The sequence below is a fragment of the Marmota marmota genome, unplaced genomic scaffold, assembly GCF_001458135.2.
Source record: "Marmota marmota marmota unplaced genomic scaffold, marMar, whole genome shotgun sequence".
NCBI classification, from domain to species: Eukaryota; Metazoa; Chordata; class Mammalia; order Rodentia; family Sciuridae; genus Marmota; species Marmota marmota.
The window spans coordinates 31,877,862-31,896,056 of NW_025999990.1; the positions used below are offsets into that span (position 1 = coordinate 31,877,862).

At 36.3% G+C, this 18,195-nt stretch overlaps 1 protein-coding gene across 1 annotated transcript in view; it reads right to left on the reverse strand.

Annotated features, from left to right (window-relative positions):
- Positions 1–18,195, reverse strand: part of Asxl3 (ASXL transcriptional regulator 3) — a 140,375-nt gene that overhangs the window by 52,777 nt on the left and 69,403 nt on the right. The window contains 1 exon segment of the mRNA XM_015482250.2: positions 8,680–8,843. Coding sequence (XP_015337736.2) covers positions 8,680–8,843 — 164 coding nt within the window.

The following is an 18,195-nucleotide window of genomic DNA, read 5'->3' on the forward strand; positions in this document are numbered from 1 at the left end:
CCTATTCATCAATGAGGTTCAATCTGAACATGTAATAAAAACCTAAATATGAATCCACTTTGGTTGACATTTATTCTACCAACTCCCATATATTTTTAAAAGGTCACAAAATTGTTCTATGTAGATACAGTTTGCAAAGTACAAATTCTTAAAGAAAGAAGAATCTGCTGCATATAATCAAAAGAGGTTCTAAAAATTCTCCAAGCACATCTTGCAGAGAGTTATGCACAAAGGCATGTCTGGCTACAAACCCAGGCACCGAGCTTATTAAATCAATATTCCCAAGTAAGGACCAAATAAAGGACCAGTATAATTCTACCTATTTGCTAGCCCTAATTAATGCCATCTGGACCATTTGATTTCCTTGTATTTGAACTGTGAACCAAAATGCTATGGCCAAGGACAAGAATTTTGACCCCTGTGCCTGCCTAAACCTGATCATATCCAAAGCGTGTTAAGACTCTGTAACACTCCATTCAACAACATACCTTCCTTCCTGCAAATCCACATTTCCTTCACTCTGAATTTCCCAGTCCATCCCCTTCAACCTTTCCAACAAGCATGTCACAAGTCCCCTAAAATTCCTTAATTCTTTCCATTTGAGCCTTGGCAAATCTCCAACTTTTGCAAGATACAGCTTCTGACATATCTGTGACCAAAATTCAGTGCACAAATATTTAGCATTGCAGGGGTGAAAAAAAACAAGTAGGTCAACTGCATTCATTGCTGTCTAACCTTGACTGAGCTCTAAGTGCTGATCAGCAACCTCTCTTTTGACCAGGGTGAAACCCTGTCACAATCCAACAGGCTGCCTTCCAAAGTCATTTTAGACTCCTAGTCCAAACCCCTATCCTCTAGTCTCTAAGCACACAAACACACTCCCAAGATCAATACCCTCACTTAGCACTGGACTTTTCACATTTCATTATTTCTTTACTCCTTCTTTCCTCTTTCTCTCTGATCTCAGGAATGGGCTTACTGACCTCTGAGGCCTTTTCGATATGCTTCTTCCATCCTGCCTTTCTAGCCTCAACTTATTCACCTTATATCCCAGCCACCTCAAATTATATGTTGCTAGACCCCATTCACTTCTCTGTCTTTGTGTCTTGAGGACAAGGGACATTGTGTAAGGGAAAGAGTATGAGCTTGAAGTTAGAAAAACTTGCATTCAAATTCTCCCAGGGTTTTACTTATAAAAAGTTGAGTAAGGCTTTTCTCCCCCTTAATCCTCAGCTTCCACATGCAGAAAGTGGGTTAATAACACCATCTGCAGCATTATTATAAGGACTAGACATAGTCTATGCAGACAGCCTAGCATTGTAAGTAACCAACATTATTACTAACATATATTGTTTCTTCTATTTGGAACACCCACAGCACATCTTTTTTGGCTGGTAAACTTTGAATATTTCTAGACCCAGCCTGAAGGACACCTCTACTTTCAGAATTCCTATAACTCTCACAAACTGCTTCCTCTATATTTCCATGGCATGATGCATATACTACCACTATAGCATAGTTCTGCAGCTACAGGCTTTTCCATTTCTCTCAAGACAGGAACTGAGACTTACTAATGTTTGTATCATCAGTGCTTAGCAGAGCCTGTCACATAACAGGTGTTAAATAAACACTGGCTGAATAACTGAATAAATTATATAGCCTGTTCCTACTTGCTTACATTCACATTATTCATCTTCCTCAAAAGGTCTGTCATTCAGGAGTCCCAGAAGACACACATGGTTCATTCAAGTTAGGATCACTTGAGCAGAGTAGACTCAAGATGATATTTACAAAGCCATGGTCAAGGTACAGCAAAACCACAGAGGACTGTGTGGGAAAATAGACAATTAAGGGGAGGTACTATTTGTCCTGAAGTGTAAAGGGAAGAGCTTCTAGAACTTGGATGAGAGAGGGCTGTGTGCAGAGGACCACCTGGTAGAGGTTGACCAATGATTCAGCCTGTGCTAGCCACACAGGGCCGGGGCAGGGTGCAACTTCACTCTTCTTTGTCCATCCAATCCACTACTGAAGCTCCCGAAGACCTGAATCCAATCAGAAACCAGACAGCCTTCTCTCTCCCCTTCTGAATAATTCAGGTCTAAAGCTTAAAACAATATAGGGATGTGTGTGTGTGTGTGTGTATATATATGTGTGTGTGTGTGTGTGTGTGTGTGTGTGTATGCGTGCATGCGTGTGTATGAATGCCCAGGGTTCATGATGGCCTAATGAATCAGTCTAATGGGGGGAGGAGGGGGAAGATAGGTAGGTGTACATGTTGAAGAGAGACCTAGAAAGAAATTCTGGACTTTGAGCATGGTGAGGAGGTACATGCATGAAGGAATGGCCTGGTTTGCAGCATCAGATGTTAAGCAGGAAGAGGAAGATGTCCAGGTAAGGTAGGTGGCTGAGTGCACGGCCTGCCATCAAGTCAGAGCCTGAGTTCAATGAGGAGACCATCCACATGGGGGCAGGATGCTGGCTATGATGGGAGACTGGCTACCAACAAGGAGATTATTAAATAATTAGATCGTTTAGTAATAGAAGCCAGTTTCTTACTGTCTGAGAACTGAGAGACAACTATGGAAAGAGAAGACTAGAATGAGCTATAAAGTATTAGATTAGAATTGAAGGCATTGGTACTAATTCATGATTTACAAGACAGAAAACTATATGTAGAAATAAATATAAGATAAAAATTGTGCAATGTTTATATATTAGGCTTGGCCTCTTTCTTCAACATAATTTTCCTTGTCACCAAGATTCCTCGGTAAGGAGGTCTTCACACACACATGCAAAATGTAGTACTCTTGGGTGAGTGTGTGTGTGTGTGTATTTTTCCACCCAAAACTCTGAACTGGATCCAAGAGCTGCAACACCAAAACAGCAAAGAACACACCCTTCATGAGACTATAAATTCCATCCTGCACTAAAGGGAACCAGAGCTTCTTGGAGAAAGGGTTAATTCCTACACTGGTGCCAGGAATGTACAAGATGAATTCAGTACATCTTGATGTGCTTTAAAGTAAGGATACACTCAAAGAATCGTGGAGCCATGTCAGAGGACACAGAAACAGCTTCAATGTGCTGCCCAGGAACAAATGGTGGACATTGTAAGCATAAAAACCCCTATCTTAAAAAGGAAGCAATGAAGTCGTACAGGTATAAGTAAATTAATAAGTGGAAACTTTGAAGAGAAGCAGGCTATTTACACAGTTAAAAAGATTTCCTCATCAAATACTGTTTAATTGCTAAGAAGAAAGGAGCAAGTTTATACTGGAGAAGCTTGACAGATATACCTTAAATTGAAAGATGAAATGAACAACCTTATTATTGAACAGATCAAAACTGAGTGCCACCAAACTGGATGCAAGGACAAGAATATGATATCATTTATTGTACCCCTCCCAAAGGTGCATAATCTGAAAGACTAGCAAAAGGAAATATCATGCAAGTTCAAACTGACTTATAATCTTCAAAATTGTCATGGTCATGAAAGACAAGAGAACTATTCTAGAAGGAGAAGGTGGGAAACCAGAAACAATAAGACAAATTCTTTTCTAGATCTTGTTGCTAAATGATATTATTGTGATCACTGGCTAAATTTGCATATAGTCTAAGGATCTGATAGTAATTATCACTGTTATTTTATATAAGAGAATGTCCTTATTTGTAGACATATACCCTAAAGTCAAAATATATTGTTGGGAGGAAGACTGAACCACTATACTGGAAACATCTTGAATGTACCATAAAATTTTCTAAAAGTTTACAACTATTTCAAAATTAAAAAGAGAAAAAAAGACGACGGAGGGCACAGGTCATCCTGTTGTAGGATTTCATCCACAGGTTTGTTTCTGGAGGAAAGCAAAGACTGAAGGGGGGAAACCCAAATCTGTATATGCTCTCCACACTGGTGGTCTCCCATGGATTTGCTATTTTCTCTCTGTTCCGGCGGCTTCTCATACTCTTTCTTAATGTATGTGTTCCTCTGTAAAGACAATCTCATCAAATCCATGGCTGATATAATAATCTATATACGTTTTATCATGAACACGATCTTCTCCAGTTTTCAAACCTAAATACAACATAATTTTCTGGACATTTCATTCAATAGACATTATCTCAAGCCAACATGTTAAAAACCAAACTCAGTTTCCACCCCACTTCAGCGGGTACTATTAGTTGCCTAAAAAGCATCTATACCCCATCAATCATATATCCTCTAACAATAAAACTTCCTAAATATCAGATTTTTAATACATTTCTGAACTCTAACTATAATTATACCCTTTCACTCCAGGAGCAGGCCTCGCTGGCTTAAGCCAAGTTGCATATTCCATTACCTTGGCTGGAGTCACTGCTTAAGAAATGGTCATGTGATCTCAGCAGCACTATCAGTGTGAATCTTAGGTCTTTAGTTTAAAATATTGGGAAAGATATGTTCTCCCCATGCACACGAACCAAGAGGCAATTATCTTTTTTTTTTTTTTTAAATTCAGTTAGCCATACCATCACAAAGGGAGTCAGGTTTAGAATACTGCCAACAAGAAGGTAGATTTTTTTTTAAATTAACTATTTGAATAATAATTAAATGGGTCCTTCATAATAATTGAATGCCAGGACCAATAACCAAAACTACACCTTAACCTCTGTCTTCTACTTACCTGAGCTAATAAATCCCATTTATGTTGAAAGTCAGTTTGAGTTAGATTTTCTGTTACTTGCAATATAATTCATGAACAGTAATATAAAGTATAGAACTAGATGTAACAATGTTATAAAACAACTAGAAGTAAAAAAAAGAGAGACAGAGCTACAATCCTCCCTGTTGGGGATGTAGCTCAGTGGAGGAGCACTTGCCTAGCATGTGTGAGACACTGGGTTGGATTCTCAGCTCCACATATAAATAAAAACAAAGTAAAGGACCATTGACAATTAAAAAAATATTTAAAAGAGAAAAAACATAATTAAGACAAACAGTCCTCAAGAAAAGATGGAGAGAGATGAGTAGAGGCAGAGAGGAAGTAGGGGAGAGAGAGAATGAGCTCTGAACTTCTTGTTTTCAAATGCCACAGAGCCTTGGTCCTTCCCAATCACCCTAGATAAAATCTTCAGTTGCCTTCCACACCTTTAACCCCATACTATAGGCAATCTGTCACTCATTCCTACTAATTCTGGGTTGAAAATACATTTGGAATTCATTCTTTTCATTTTCAAGGCCAATGTACAAGGTCAGACCTTTATCTCTTATCCCAGCTACTGAGACTGTCTCTTCTCCATCTCCCAGTGCCTTATCTTTCTGCCTTTCCAATCCATCATTCACAGGGCTACTGGCTCCCTTAGGGAAAATAACAACTATATTTTATTTATTTATTCTTTGTATTCTCTTGCCCTCCCCTCTGTCCAGACACTAAAATATTTGTTTAAATTATTCTATGCATGACACTTCTCATTTGCAAACCCTTTGATGGAAACTAGTGGTTTCAGAAAAGGTTCAAAATATGTGGCCGACTGGAAGCAGGTCCTTGAGGTTACAGAACAATCTCCTCAACAAGGTATCCCACCACTCTCCTGTGGACTATTCTAGTCCTACAAACCTACTGCATCAATGAGGACAATAAGCAACGGGTCTTTGGAAATGCCATGCCTCCCTGTGTAAATCTCTTTCCTTTGGCTTGAAGAAGTTCCAGGTTCAACTTAAACATCATCTCTATCATAAAATCCTCTCCAGTACTACATTCAGGTTACATCTGTGCTGTCAGAGGACTTTCTTCATACTTCTATTCTAACATTTATGTAATTTAGCCTCATCTTATATGAACTTGGGTATAGACCTACCTAGTAATTAACCTTCTTTCCCACTTTCCCAAGTGTACCATATTTCAGTATGAGATTGCCTTTCTCCTCTGTTAGTCCTCCCCAAGATCCTTTCTTGTATCCTCTGTATTTAGCAAAGCAAACAGCATGCAATACATGCTCTGTAAATATTTCTTGAATAAATAAGTAATTTCCCAAAGGACTAAATGTTATTTGAGGATAGGAATTATGCCTTATTTGTGTGTATTTCTCAGAGCAACTAGAGAAATACTGAGTCACATAAACTGCTACAGCTTGAATAAAATATTAGGCTTGGATTCTGGCCTCCTGAGTTACTGAATGGTTGGCTAAACCTAGGACAGTATGTCATTTCTTCATTCCAAAAATATTTACTGAACACCTTGTATATGCCAAACCCTATTCCCGGGGCCGGAGACAAAACTCAAAACAAGATATTAAGCTAAGAAGTCAATCCTCTCAAAAAGTTTTTCTAGACATCTGAACCTATTCTCAAGCATGCTCGTAACCAGAGAATCAACAATGACTCCTCCTTTTATCTTGCTTCAAGGGTTATTTAACAAAATGTAAAACTCTGCATTTTATTGTACTTCAATTTTACCTCAATAAAGCTATAGGAATAAAAAATTTAAAATGGTTAAGAAAAATGTAACACTGCCAGGAGGCTAGCTGTGGTGGCCCAGGCCTGTAATCCCCGCTACTCGGGAGACTAGAAGATCACAGGTTTGAGGCCACCCTTAGGAATTCAGTGAGAACCCATCTCAAAATAAAAAATAAAAATGACTGGAGATGTAACTCAGTTGGAAAGCTCCCTGAGTTCAGTCTCCAGGACCAAAAATAATAATTAAAAAAAAAAAAAACTGCTAGAAAGAGGAGTGGTGACAGTGACAGTGACAATGAGGCTGATGACTGCATTCTCCTCCTCTGTAATTTCAAGGCCAATCCCCCAAAGGCCGTCATGCGCCACTTTCGGAAATAACTAATACTGCTTACCAGCTATTCTTTCCATCACAACCCCGCCTCTCAGTACTGCCAGAATACTGTCTGGCCAAGCAACGCTCTGGTGACATTAGAGCTCTACCCAAAGGCCCTCAGTGGCTTCTTACAGCAGACACTAGGGGAGTACAGTTCGGATTCCAGCTTCAAACTCAAGACTCTTCCAAAATCTACTCCCAATGTGTTTCCAGAAACATTTGCTCTGTTCTTCCTACATTCCAGAACCCCTGCCAAATTAGCTTTTGACGTTTATATCTTTGGGCCTTTCTTGGTACTTTTTCACCTACTTTATTCATATTCTATGTGTACATCAATATTCAATTCAAGGATTTTGAATTTGTCTCTTGATTTTTCCCTTTGCATAAAAATCGTGACTCACTGCAGGGTGACACAGTGTGCAGGCTTGTAATCCCAGAGACTTGGTAGACTGAGGCAGGAGAATTATGAGTTTAAAGCCAGCCTTAGCAAATTAGCAAGGCCCTAAGCAATTCAGCAAGACCCTGACTCTAAATAAAATTGCAAAAGGGCCGAGGATGTGGCTCAGTGTTTAAGCACTCCTGGGTTCAATCCCCAGTACCAAAAAAAAAAAAAATGCAATTCAGTTTTGTCTTTTTCCTCTAAGCTTATCTGTCTCTACTTCATGTTTTAGTTATTCACAAAAAAAGTGTATGCATCCAACTGGAGTATATTCAATCATTAATTCCATAACCGCTCATTAAGCATATACTATCTTTCTATTTTCCCAAAGCACATGAAATATATTCACAGTGAATGGTAAGTAAATTTTTGTTGAGTGAAGGCAAACTCCCAAATGAAAATGTATCTGGAAATCAAAATAATCTTTTTCTTAATACGAACAACAATCACCACCAAAGAGATTCATGGGAACTGTAACAAACTATTGCTTATCATATTTAAATATTATGAAAGGAGATGGGTAAGATAATAGAAAACAGAAACAAATAAAAACCTAAGAAAACTTCTATAAGGTAATATGGAAATCTGCCCATGAATGTACCTATCATTTCAAACTACAAATTCATAAATACACATCTATTAATTAAGTCCATCAAATGGAAACAATAAACAGCATCAGAATTTAATGAAATGAGAATAACAGAAGAATGTTTCAAGATACCACTCAATAATTTCTGTGAAACTTAATAAAAGTTTATGTGATGAAAAATTTTTTCCCTTTGCTTTCCTAAGGAAATGGCTTTACAAGATGATTGATGCCTGCTATTACGGGCCTATATTTGTATTTCCTTATTTTTAGAAGCTTTTCAAAAATATACTTAGAGCATTTCCAGTTACACTAAAAAGAAAGATAAAAGGTGATTATTTATAGGCAATCATATTCATGATGATAGACTCTCAGAAAGCAAATGCAAACATAAATTTTAAATGCCTTTTGGAAAGAGTTGAGAATAAAAACATTTACATAATTTCTTAGAAACCCTGGCTTTTTATTACTGAATTTCAATATTCCCTCCAGGCAAAGGAGCAGCTACTTCAAAGATTTATTTGATAGTGGAATGTTTGATTTCTTTGCTTTCCCTTCCCAGGGTGGAGGTCTATAGTTTTCACTCTACCGCAGTACACTGCATTTTAAAATGAGAACTGGCTCACTATTAAGAACAAAAATATGGTTCTATTCTTGGCAGATTAAACAACTAAGCCAATGACAGCAATAAATAAGTAGATATAAATAAATTATATATATATATATATATACTACATTATTACAAAATAGACCATTGAGATATCAGTCATCTCTGAGAACAGACAGACCTGCCACTTCATAATGTGACTAGTGACTGATATCAAATGTCTAAAACTTCTACTTACCTGCCTATCCACTTCTGGAAGCAAAAGCAGGAGGTATTGCTGAAAATGCTGAGGTAAGGAAGCAAACGTATGTTTATTTATTAATGCCCTCAAGTTAGTGTTGACAAGAATAGATCCTGGGGTTTCTATGTCAATGTCCTCAGCTTTGGTCCATTTCAAGTGTCCTGTGATGAACAAGCAAGAGGTAGGAATTTACTACAGATTGAGGAAAATACACATGCACACACATATACGTATATATTGAACATATATATTCAATCATATGTTTAATTCCATCCCTTTGAAAACGATATTTTTAAGAAGAGAAATCTACAAAGCTCCTTTAATTATGTTTGTCTGGCACTGGCAAGCCGTAATTTCCATAAGAAATATTTCATTCAGTGTCTTCTAATTTTTTTTTTTAACTCAAAGGATGTCCCAATAAAGAAACATTTTATTGAGGAACTTTTAATTAATCAGAATTTTAGAAACTTTGGAAGCATAAATGGTAACAACTACAATTGATATAAGTTCTGTAAGACTGAGAATCCATGATGACAACGAAACAAAAACGCTGTTAACTTGATGTTCATTTTTATTTTTAGTGGTGCTGGAGACCAAACTTCGAGCACACTAGGCAAATGCTCCACTGAGCTACATCCCCAGCCAGATGTTGTTCATTTTAAAAGAGAAAATGGCAACAATAGTAGCTGTGTGTTCACCGTGTTTCAAGTAGTACACTAAATACTGGGTTATTTCAGAAAATTGCTATCCAGTGTATTTCTGAAGGCGATAATTTACAAAGCAAATCTTGATAAAAATATTAGCTGCAAGGTCTGAAACACAAATGAGCTCTGAAGGATAATTTCGCAACTCAAGGCACACTCATGTCCAACAGAAAACCACGTGCAGAGTTCACAACTCAAAATCATAACAAACTACAAAATGACTCACCATAAGGGACAGTCAGCTGACACACTGAGGAAAAGAATGACTATGCATAGTTACTTGAGCTAAGAGATCTGCTCACCTGTGATTATAAACAGCATGTTTTAAATCACAGGTCAGCAACTTATGATCCATGGGCTACTGCTAGTCCAATACCTGTTTTGATAAATACACTTTTGCTAGAATATAATCATGCCCAGTTATTTATATACTGTCTAGGTCTGCTTTGTACTATAATACAGAACTGCAGAGTTGTAACAGATACAATGGTCTGAAAAACGTGCAGTATTTGCCCTCTAACCCTTCACTGAGAAAGCTTATTAATCTTTTGTTTTAAAAAATTAAACAACAAATATTTTTAAAAAGGATAAACAGAACACTATATGATAAAAAGAATAGTCATATCTTAAACAGAACTTCCAGAAATGAAATTTAGCTTTTAGAACTTAACACAAATATTCAGTGGACACAGCAGGAAATAATTATTGAATATCATGATAAAGCACTGAAGAAAATATCTAGAATGTAGTATAAATATGATAAGTCATCAGGGTGTGGTGGCACACCCTAGTGATCCCAGCTCTTTTTAAGGCTGAGACAGGAGGATCTCATGTTCCAGGACATAGTGGGAAATTCATTGAAGCCCTCTCTCAAAATAATAAAAAGGCTAGAACATAAAAATAATGCAATAAACAAATTTAATTTAACAAGTTAAAAAAATAAAAATGGCTGAAGATATAGCTTATTGGTAGAACAAATGCTAGCCTTTGGTTCACTCGCCAGTATGCAAAGATGAAATTAAATTAAATGATGAGTCAATTTAGAATAGGGCAGCAATACAGAGAATGGATAAGTAGTCACAATGCATATCTATGGGAGTTTCAGAAAGAAAAAAACAGAATATTGCAGAGGGGCAAAATTTGAATAGTTAGTTAATGAATGAGATATTTTAAAATATGAGTTCTCAGAAAAAGCAACACACTTAATCTCAAGAACGATAAATGCCCATTTCCATTCCTGTAACTGAAAGCTTGAAATGTCCAAACATCAAAAATAAAAAGGAATATCTAAAAACCATTTGGAAGAAAAGATACATTATCTCCAGAGAGATGACAATAAGATAGAAACTTTATGAATAAATAACAGAAGACACTGGAATATCTTCAAAGGGCCAAGAGAAAACAAATGACAATGTAGAATTTCATCTGCAACTGTCTCTCAAAAATTGGCAATGAAATAAGGACATTTTCAGTGCCCAAAATTGAATTCTAGTCCTTTGAGAAACTTGCTGAAATAACCACTAGTGGATCTTCTTGCCAAATAAAGAAATTCTATCAAGGAAGGAATGACAGGGCTGCAGAAACAATAGTAAACTAAAAGACAATAAGTATAATAGGTATGGATTGCTCCAAACACTAATTGTAAAAAATAATACTAATGACAGATGAGTTAAGACAATGTGGAAATAAAATGCTTCACAGTAATTTTGCATGCAAAGTGGGAAGATATGACTCAAATGAGAGCACTACAAAACACTGACATTGAGAACAAGATACATATGAACTAATTTTTTTTTATTTTTTACATGTAACATAGAAAGAAGAAAACTATATCCTCCAAATAAATGGATGGAAGGAAAACTTAGTAAATCAAAAGGTAGGCATCAAAAGAGAAAAAAATAAAATTCCAGCATAATCATAATAAATGTAATTTGATTTTTATGTCAGACTTAATAAAATTCAGGTACATGCTGCTTTTGAGAGATAGGCTCAAAACAAAAATTACATGGAAAGAATAAAAATTAGGAAATAAACTAAGAAATACAAATAAAAAATTCCAAACAACTACAACAACAACAAAATAACACAAGATTAACATCGGAAAGATAAACAAATATAGAAAACATTATTGGGGATGAGAACAGTCATTATATAAATGTATAAAAAAATGATTCATTAGAAACATATCATGACCTTGAACCTGCATCCATTTAAATGTGACAGCCTCAAAACGTAAAAGTGAGAGAACTGCAAGGAAACTGAAGTCAAAATCTAGAAGGGAATCTTAACATATATTACTAAAAACTGATGGCTCGGCTTTAAAAATAATCTTACAAACATGGGGGGCTTTTACAACTCAATTATAACTCTTGTACCAGTGAATTTAACAAAGAACACTGCACAGAGCCTTTAGAGAACTCAATTGTTTTTCAGAACTCAAGAAATAGTAAGAAAAAAATAAATCACCATTATGAGTCTTAACAAACACTGAAGAGTTAATATAAAACCTCATCTCTCTGTCCAGAGAGAAATAAAGTTACGTATCATAATGTAAAGATAGCAACTCTTCAAAGTTCGACACATCTACTGCACATTTGGATATTCAACTGCATACTTGTAAGTACTTCACAAGTTAAGGAGGGAATATAGTAATAGAAACTTAAGGGATAATGACAAAAATATGTAAAATGTTCCTCAACTGGCTTTAAAGGTAAATTGCACATATTAAAGGATAGGGGAAAAAGATTGATAATTCAAGGGTTATCTAAGTCATGAACTTAATAAACCAACCAAAGAATAAACACTCACGAAGGGAGAGATAAAAAGTATAATAGTAGACACTCATGAAACAGAAAAGAACAAAGATAGTCAATAACAGAAACAGACTGTTTCTTTTTTAAATTAAACTAATGAAAATTGATATTCCTAGTTAGAGATGGCATGATTATGTGCAGGAATTTTTAAAAGAACATAATACTAGATATAACACAGATTTAAAAGGTAGATGTAATTAAAAACAGACCTATAGAGCACAATATAATACTCTGACTTTTGTCAGTACATTTGTAGAGCAATAAATTATTTTAAGTTTACGAATTTCCACAGTTTAAAAATAGAAAATATGAATGCATCTGTTAAAAAAAAAATTCTTAAATGGATCAGCAAGCAACCCTTAGCACATATACACAAACCACAAATTAAAAAGGTACTAGAGATGTGGGCCTGGGGACTCTCTTTCTGTACCTCCTCTCTGAAGCTCTTCCACTACTTTATAGCATAGATTTCAGAGAAGAGGGAAAGAAACAAGTTTCTCATTTCACTCTATAAAATCATTATAATCATTATTCCAAAATAAGTACTATATGAGAAAATAGAATCATCAATCTCAACACAAAAATTTTTGGAAGTTGAATTAAAAAAAATCTAACATTTTTTAGTCAAGTTGATAGGTATATTGGTGGGTCATTTTCTTAGCATCTGTATTTTTGAAATATTTCACAATTTAAAATAAAAACCCTACATCATCACAGAGAGAATTTCGAAGATCTTTCTTTTTTCAGCAATTGAGGAAGAGACAAGAGCTAAAGAAATGCTGGGAAACCAAAAAGGGAGTTTGTTTAATTCTATTACATAGTCTAAATAGTCTCATATAAAAGTATTCAGGTAATTTATAGAGAGTGTCTCTGACTGGAGGGGAACATTGGGAAAATTTTTTTTAAAGGTAAAGAATTCTGAAAAATATTCCATGTCAAGCAATGTGAGAAGCAGGACCCATACTGTTACTATGTAGTATGCTTCAAAATCTTTGAAGAACATCATAGAAAAAAGGAAGCATCAGACAGTCACGTCTTTCATGACAAAGCCAATAGAAGATCTATTTCAAAGATGTCTACCTAAGCAAAAATATGTTTTAGAATGTTGGAACAAAGACAAAGCAGCTGAACCAAATGTGTTACCACAGAGGATGTTTAATTCCATTTTAATTATCCTTACACATGTACTCTTAATTGGCTTAAGAACAATCCAATTATATATGATTGTCTTATCTCATTAAAGCTGGTACTTCATATCTCCCTACAGTGCCCAGAGAAGGAAAAAGATGTAGCCATTTCAGTGTTGAATTCCCAGACATTCAGCCTAGAGGTCTGAAGTATCAGAGGCAGGGTGAGGGAAAGAGGAGAAGCCCCAGTGGCTGACCTGCAAGCTAAGTATCTAGGCTATCCAAAACGGTTGGTCTCATGATAAAAATCATGGGGTCTGTACCCAATCAGGGTTAGGCTAATTCTCTGCTATTCTCGATGGGGGGGGGGGTCTGAAACCCCCAATCTGGTCTCAGAACCACTAAGTATTCTCTGGAATATTTAGTCTTTGGAGCACTTATTGATCAAGGGTATTCTGTTGTTAATATTTCCAGAAGGGAATAAGCATAGAAATTATGCATCAAAAAGGAGGAGGAGGAGGAAGAGGAGGAGGAGAAAAAAGGAGCACAATGTCAGGCAGACCAGGCAGACAAAAGGAAATGCCCAAACACAGGCCAGATTGAAAACCAAGAGGTTCTTTATTGTCTCAGGGAAAATGGAGAGAAATGTCTCTGAAACAGAGCTCAAACGCAGAGGGAGAGGAAAATGGGCTTTCAACATAAAGAATAAGGGAAAAAGAAGACAAAAATTGTATCATAAACAATAGGAATGGAGCACTGAATCCATTAAAATATAGTACCAGGGTTTTTTTTAAAAAAAAAAAAAAAACAACAACAACCTATGGCCATTAAGGTTAAACCAATAAAATACGAATGTTATCCACCTATTATGGGCCAGAACTAAATGGCCAATGACCAAACACATTCCATTTTACTTTGAGACGCCATGTCATGTAAGAAATGCTTCTCCCATGGGAAAGCCCCACCTCTGTGCCCATTAATAGTTACCTAGCATAGCATACTTGGCAACACAAAGTAGCAATTCTTATACAATTGTACTCTTTGGTTTCCATTTTTCTTGGGCAATGTACCTTGTCAGAGATTCATTGTCTAGACATGAGTAACCATTTTCTAACTTGCACTGAACAGAGTCATTTTGACCTCCACTTCCCTTCTGCTTGCTTGCTGCTCTGCCAACCTGGAAAGTCCTGTGGGAAATGCCAATGTACCCATTGCATTGTCTTGCTAACTGCCCAATTCAGCTTCTGTACAAGCTTTCTTGCAGCTACATCAACCCAGATGAATTTTTTACCTTTAAATATCCTAAAATGCTCAGGCTCAGGGCTGTTCCTCACAGAGGCAGTGATAGGTCCTATGGGGAGCAGACCAACTGGCTAAATAAAGACTCTTCAAAATGGACAAAACTGGGACTTGCTGTGTTTTCTGAGGGACCTGCCTTGATGTTTAAAAAATAATATAACAAAAACATGGAAGTAGTGAGACTGTAAAGACAATTATTTCCATTTTATAATATATTGCCCAAAATTGAAATGAATAATTAGCAGAGAATCATTCCTATTTATTTTTCCTAATTTTATTATCTTTGGAGACATATGACTATATCCTGGGGCAAATATTTAACAATTTTGGTCTTTTTGTTTTACTTCTGTTTCTTAATTAGCCTAAAATTAATTAAATTTAGTACTTCTAATTAAAGTGGAATAAAATAATGGTGTAAAGTAAGATCTGGCTATGTGTGCACATTAAGAAATATTGATGTTTATAAAACACAGAGAATAATATTAGATGAGAGGGTGTAGGAGTATTGTTCAAATTTCATTCATACTATTCTGTACTGATTTATTTAAAGAAGGTATAACCATTTAAAAAAACAGAATAGTTAGTAACTCTTTACTACAAATATATGAAGCCAAATATGTTCATGTAACTATATGAATGAATTTCAGTTGGGCTCAATGAGGACAGTATTAAATCCCCCCTCAGAGACATCCCTCAGCAGCTTGGGTTTGCTTAGCAAGCACTTTTTATCGGGTGTTATTCGGTGGGAAGAAATATAATTAAAAACTAATTTAGATTCATGACCCTGAAACCAAGGAACTTTTAGGGGAAAATGTTAGAAAAAGAAATACAAAACAAGAAAGAAAGGGATAAACAAAGCACAGAGGATATTTAGGCCAATGAAATTCTTCTGTATGAAGGTGACTTTGCCATTATTAAAATAATTATTAAAACAATGGCAAAGTCACCTTCTGTTTGTGAGAACCCAAAGAATATACACAACAAGGGTGAACCCTAAGTAAACCATTGGGATGAAGATGTGTCAATGGAGGTTGACCAACTACAATAACACATACAACCATGAGGCACAGAATGTCAATAGAGGTGAAGATTGTGTGTGTGTGTGGGTGGGGGATAGGGGCTTGGGGGTCTCTGTACACCAGCTCAATTTTACTGTAAACTTAAAAACTGCTCTAAACATAAAGCTAAATAATTGCAAACATATGAAGCAAGTGATAAGGCAGTGCATCACTAAGAAACTTTTTTTGAAATGTTCACAAATCCATGCTCTTAGTGCTATAAAGACAGTGACATGATAAAGTATTAAGGTTTTCTCAGAAAACTCCATAGGGGAGGCCTTAAAATAATAAGTTTTATCCTTTGCAAAGACAAGAACAGAGAACATTGAAAATACTGATTAGGCAAGAAAAAAATCTGTATTTTCAACATCATTTGCAGCCACACCTATCCTGCATCTCATCAGATGAGGTTTCTGCTCCGGTTATTTGGTAGACTAATGTTTAGTGGCCTGTGATAATAAAAGAACCCCTGTAGACATGGTTAGAATTTGGTTTTATGCATATTGGAACTGTGTTTTCTACCATGCTTGACTCAGAAAAAGGAGAGGGACAGACCAATTTTTTGTTTGATTATATCATCATCATCAGAGAAACACTATTTAGAATTATTTTTTTCAGCTGGACTCACTCATCCCACATTACCAAGTCTATTTATCAGAGGGCTCCTCAGGGAAATACTCAGTTTTCACACATAACCTTGGCAGAGAGTAAAGGAAGGAAACGCCTACATCAAGAGCAGTGGGTTCTCATGCTGAATGACTTAATTCTCATATGAACACCAAGATTACCATCAGAATTACAATGGCTGAGGAAAGTCATTGTAGTTGTTGCTGTTATTATTACTACTACTGCTAGTACTATTTTTTTTTAAATTGTGCAGCTGGTTATTATTACTACTAATAATAATAATAGTAATAGTAATTTTTTAAATTGTGTAGCTGGGAATCCTCTCCAGGGAAAGTGGGCATATGAAAGTGTGTGGGAAGGGCTATGGTGGGTCCCCTATTAAGTCCTCAGGAAAACACAGGGTTCCACTGTGTGCTTAACCACACAAGCTCACTCATTCAATTCCAAGAGCCAAGTAAACAGGTTGACTATCCTACAATTTGACAAATTAAGTGGTTTCCAGATATCAAGAGGAAGCACTTGGGGGAGGATTACAAGTATTTTTGTTGTTATTGTTGTTTTGTTTCCTATTAGGGAAATCTCACAATAACAATGACAATTTAGACTTATACTCTGAAGTTCAATTTTGATTGGATGTTGTTTCAGAACTCTCAAATTATAACAGACTTGTGGCATTTGTTTTCATTTCAGAATGTTTTCCACAAGTTAGTACCTATCTAGAGCTACGCCTACCAAAAGGAGGCAAGCAAAGTTAAAACCACACTTCAGATACTATTTGAATTAGACATGGGATTTAAGTGGGAGAATCAGATGAGGAAGAGCCAGCTACTGCCATTTGGCTGGCTAAGGGCTCAGGGGTGGGATCTTTCCTATGCACTGGTTCAACAGCTACACAGGGCCTCACAAAGAATGACCTTCCCCAAATACATAGAGGCATTTTTATCCAAGGAGACATAAGACTAGATGCATCTTTCATCCAGATTGAATGAAATTCAGTAAATCTGAATTATTCATTCATTCAAAACTTATTCAGAAAATATTAAACAGGAGGGATATAATGGGTACAGTAAGGACTGCAAAGATCCATAGGAAGGTCACTGTTTCCAAGGAGCTAACAACTTAATGGCAAAGAGAGAGCAGAATGTTCACAAAGATGCCTTATAGGGAACTAAACATCCTGATTCTAATAGACCATCAAGAATATCACAACTGTCTGGGAACAGTTATATTTAAGGTCCTTTCTCCCAGTTTTCTTTTTTTCATTTTATACTGCAGGGCATAAATTGGTAGCTTAATAAGCACTTCTGACCGCAATGGCACAAAATAGGCCACTCTGTTCCACTGCTTGCCAGGTTAGGCTGTCAGCTGCAGTCCTTCCCAGTAATCACCTGCCGTTTGTTTTGGACAGGTTTCTACCCTAATTGACTTATCTCAGATCCCACCGTTTCGTGTCCCTGTTATCACAAAGGACACAGAAATCTATACCTCCAGCACCTGCAGTGTCAACACCAGGTAAACTCCTCATGACATTACAGAGCTGGGTGCTTCTCGGTGGTTCCTACATGGGCAAAATACAGGCTGGATGATTTGACATTTGGATTCCATCCAAGATGAATGGCTGGGACTTTGGGGATAGATATGCCTTGGCTTGTATGTTAGCTGTGCCATTTATGAGCAACCTTCTTAACCCTTCTGGGCCTCAGTCTCTTTATCTATAAAATGGAAATCACTCTACTATACAAAACTAAAGAAAGATTTAACTGAAATAACATATCAAAATGTCTAGACCACAGTATTAAATGTGACCAGTGAAAGTGATTTCCCTTCTCCCTTCCTGCACTGAAGTAGATTCGTTATTTCTCCTATTTGTACTCTAACACAAAGC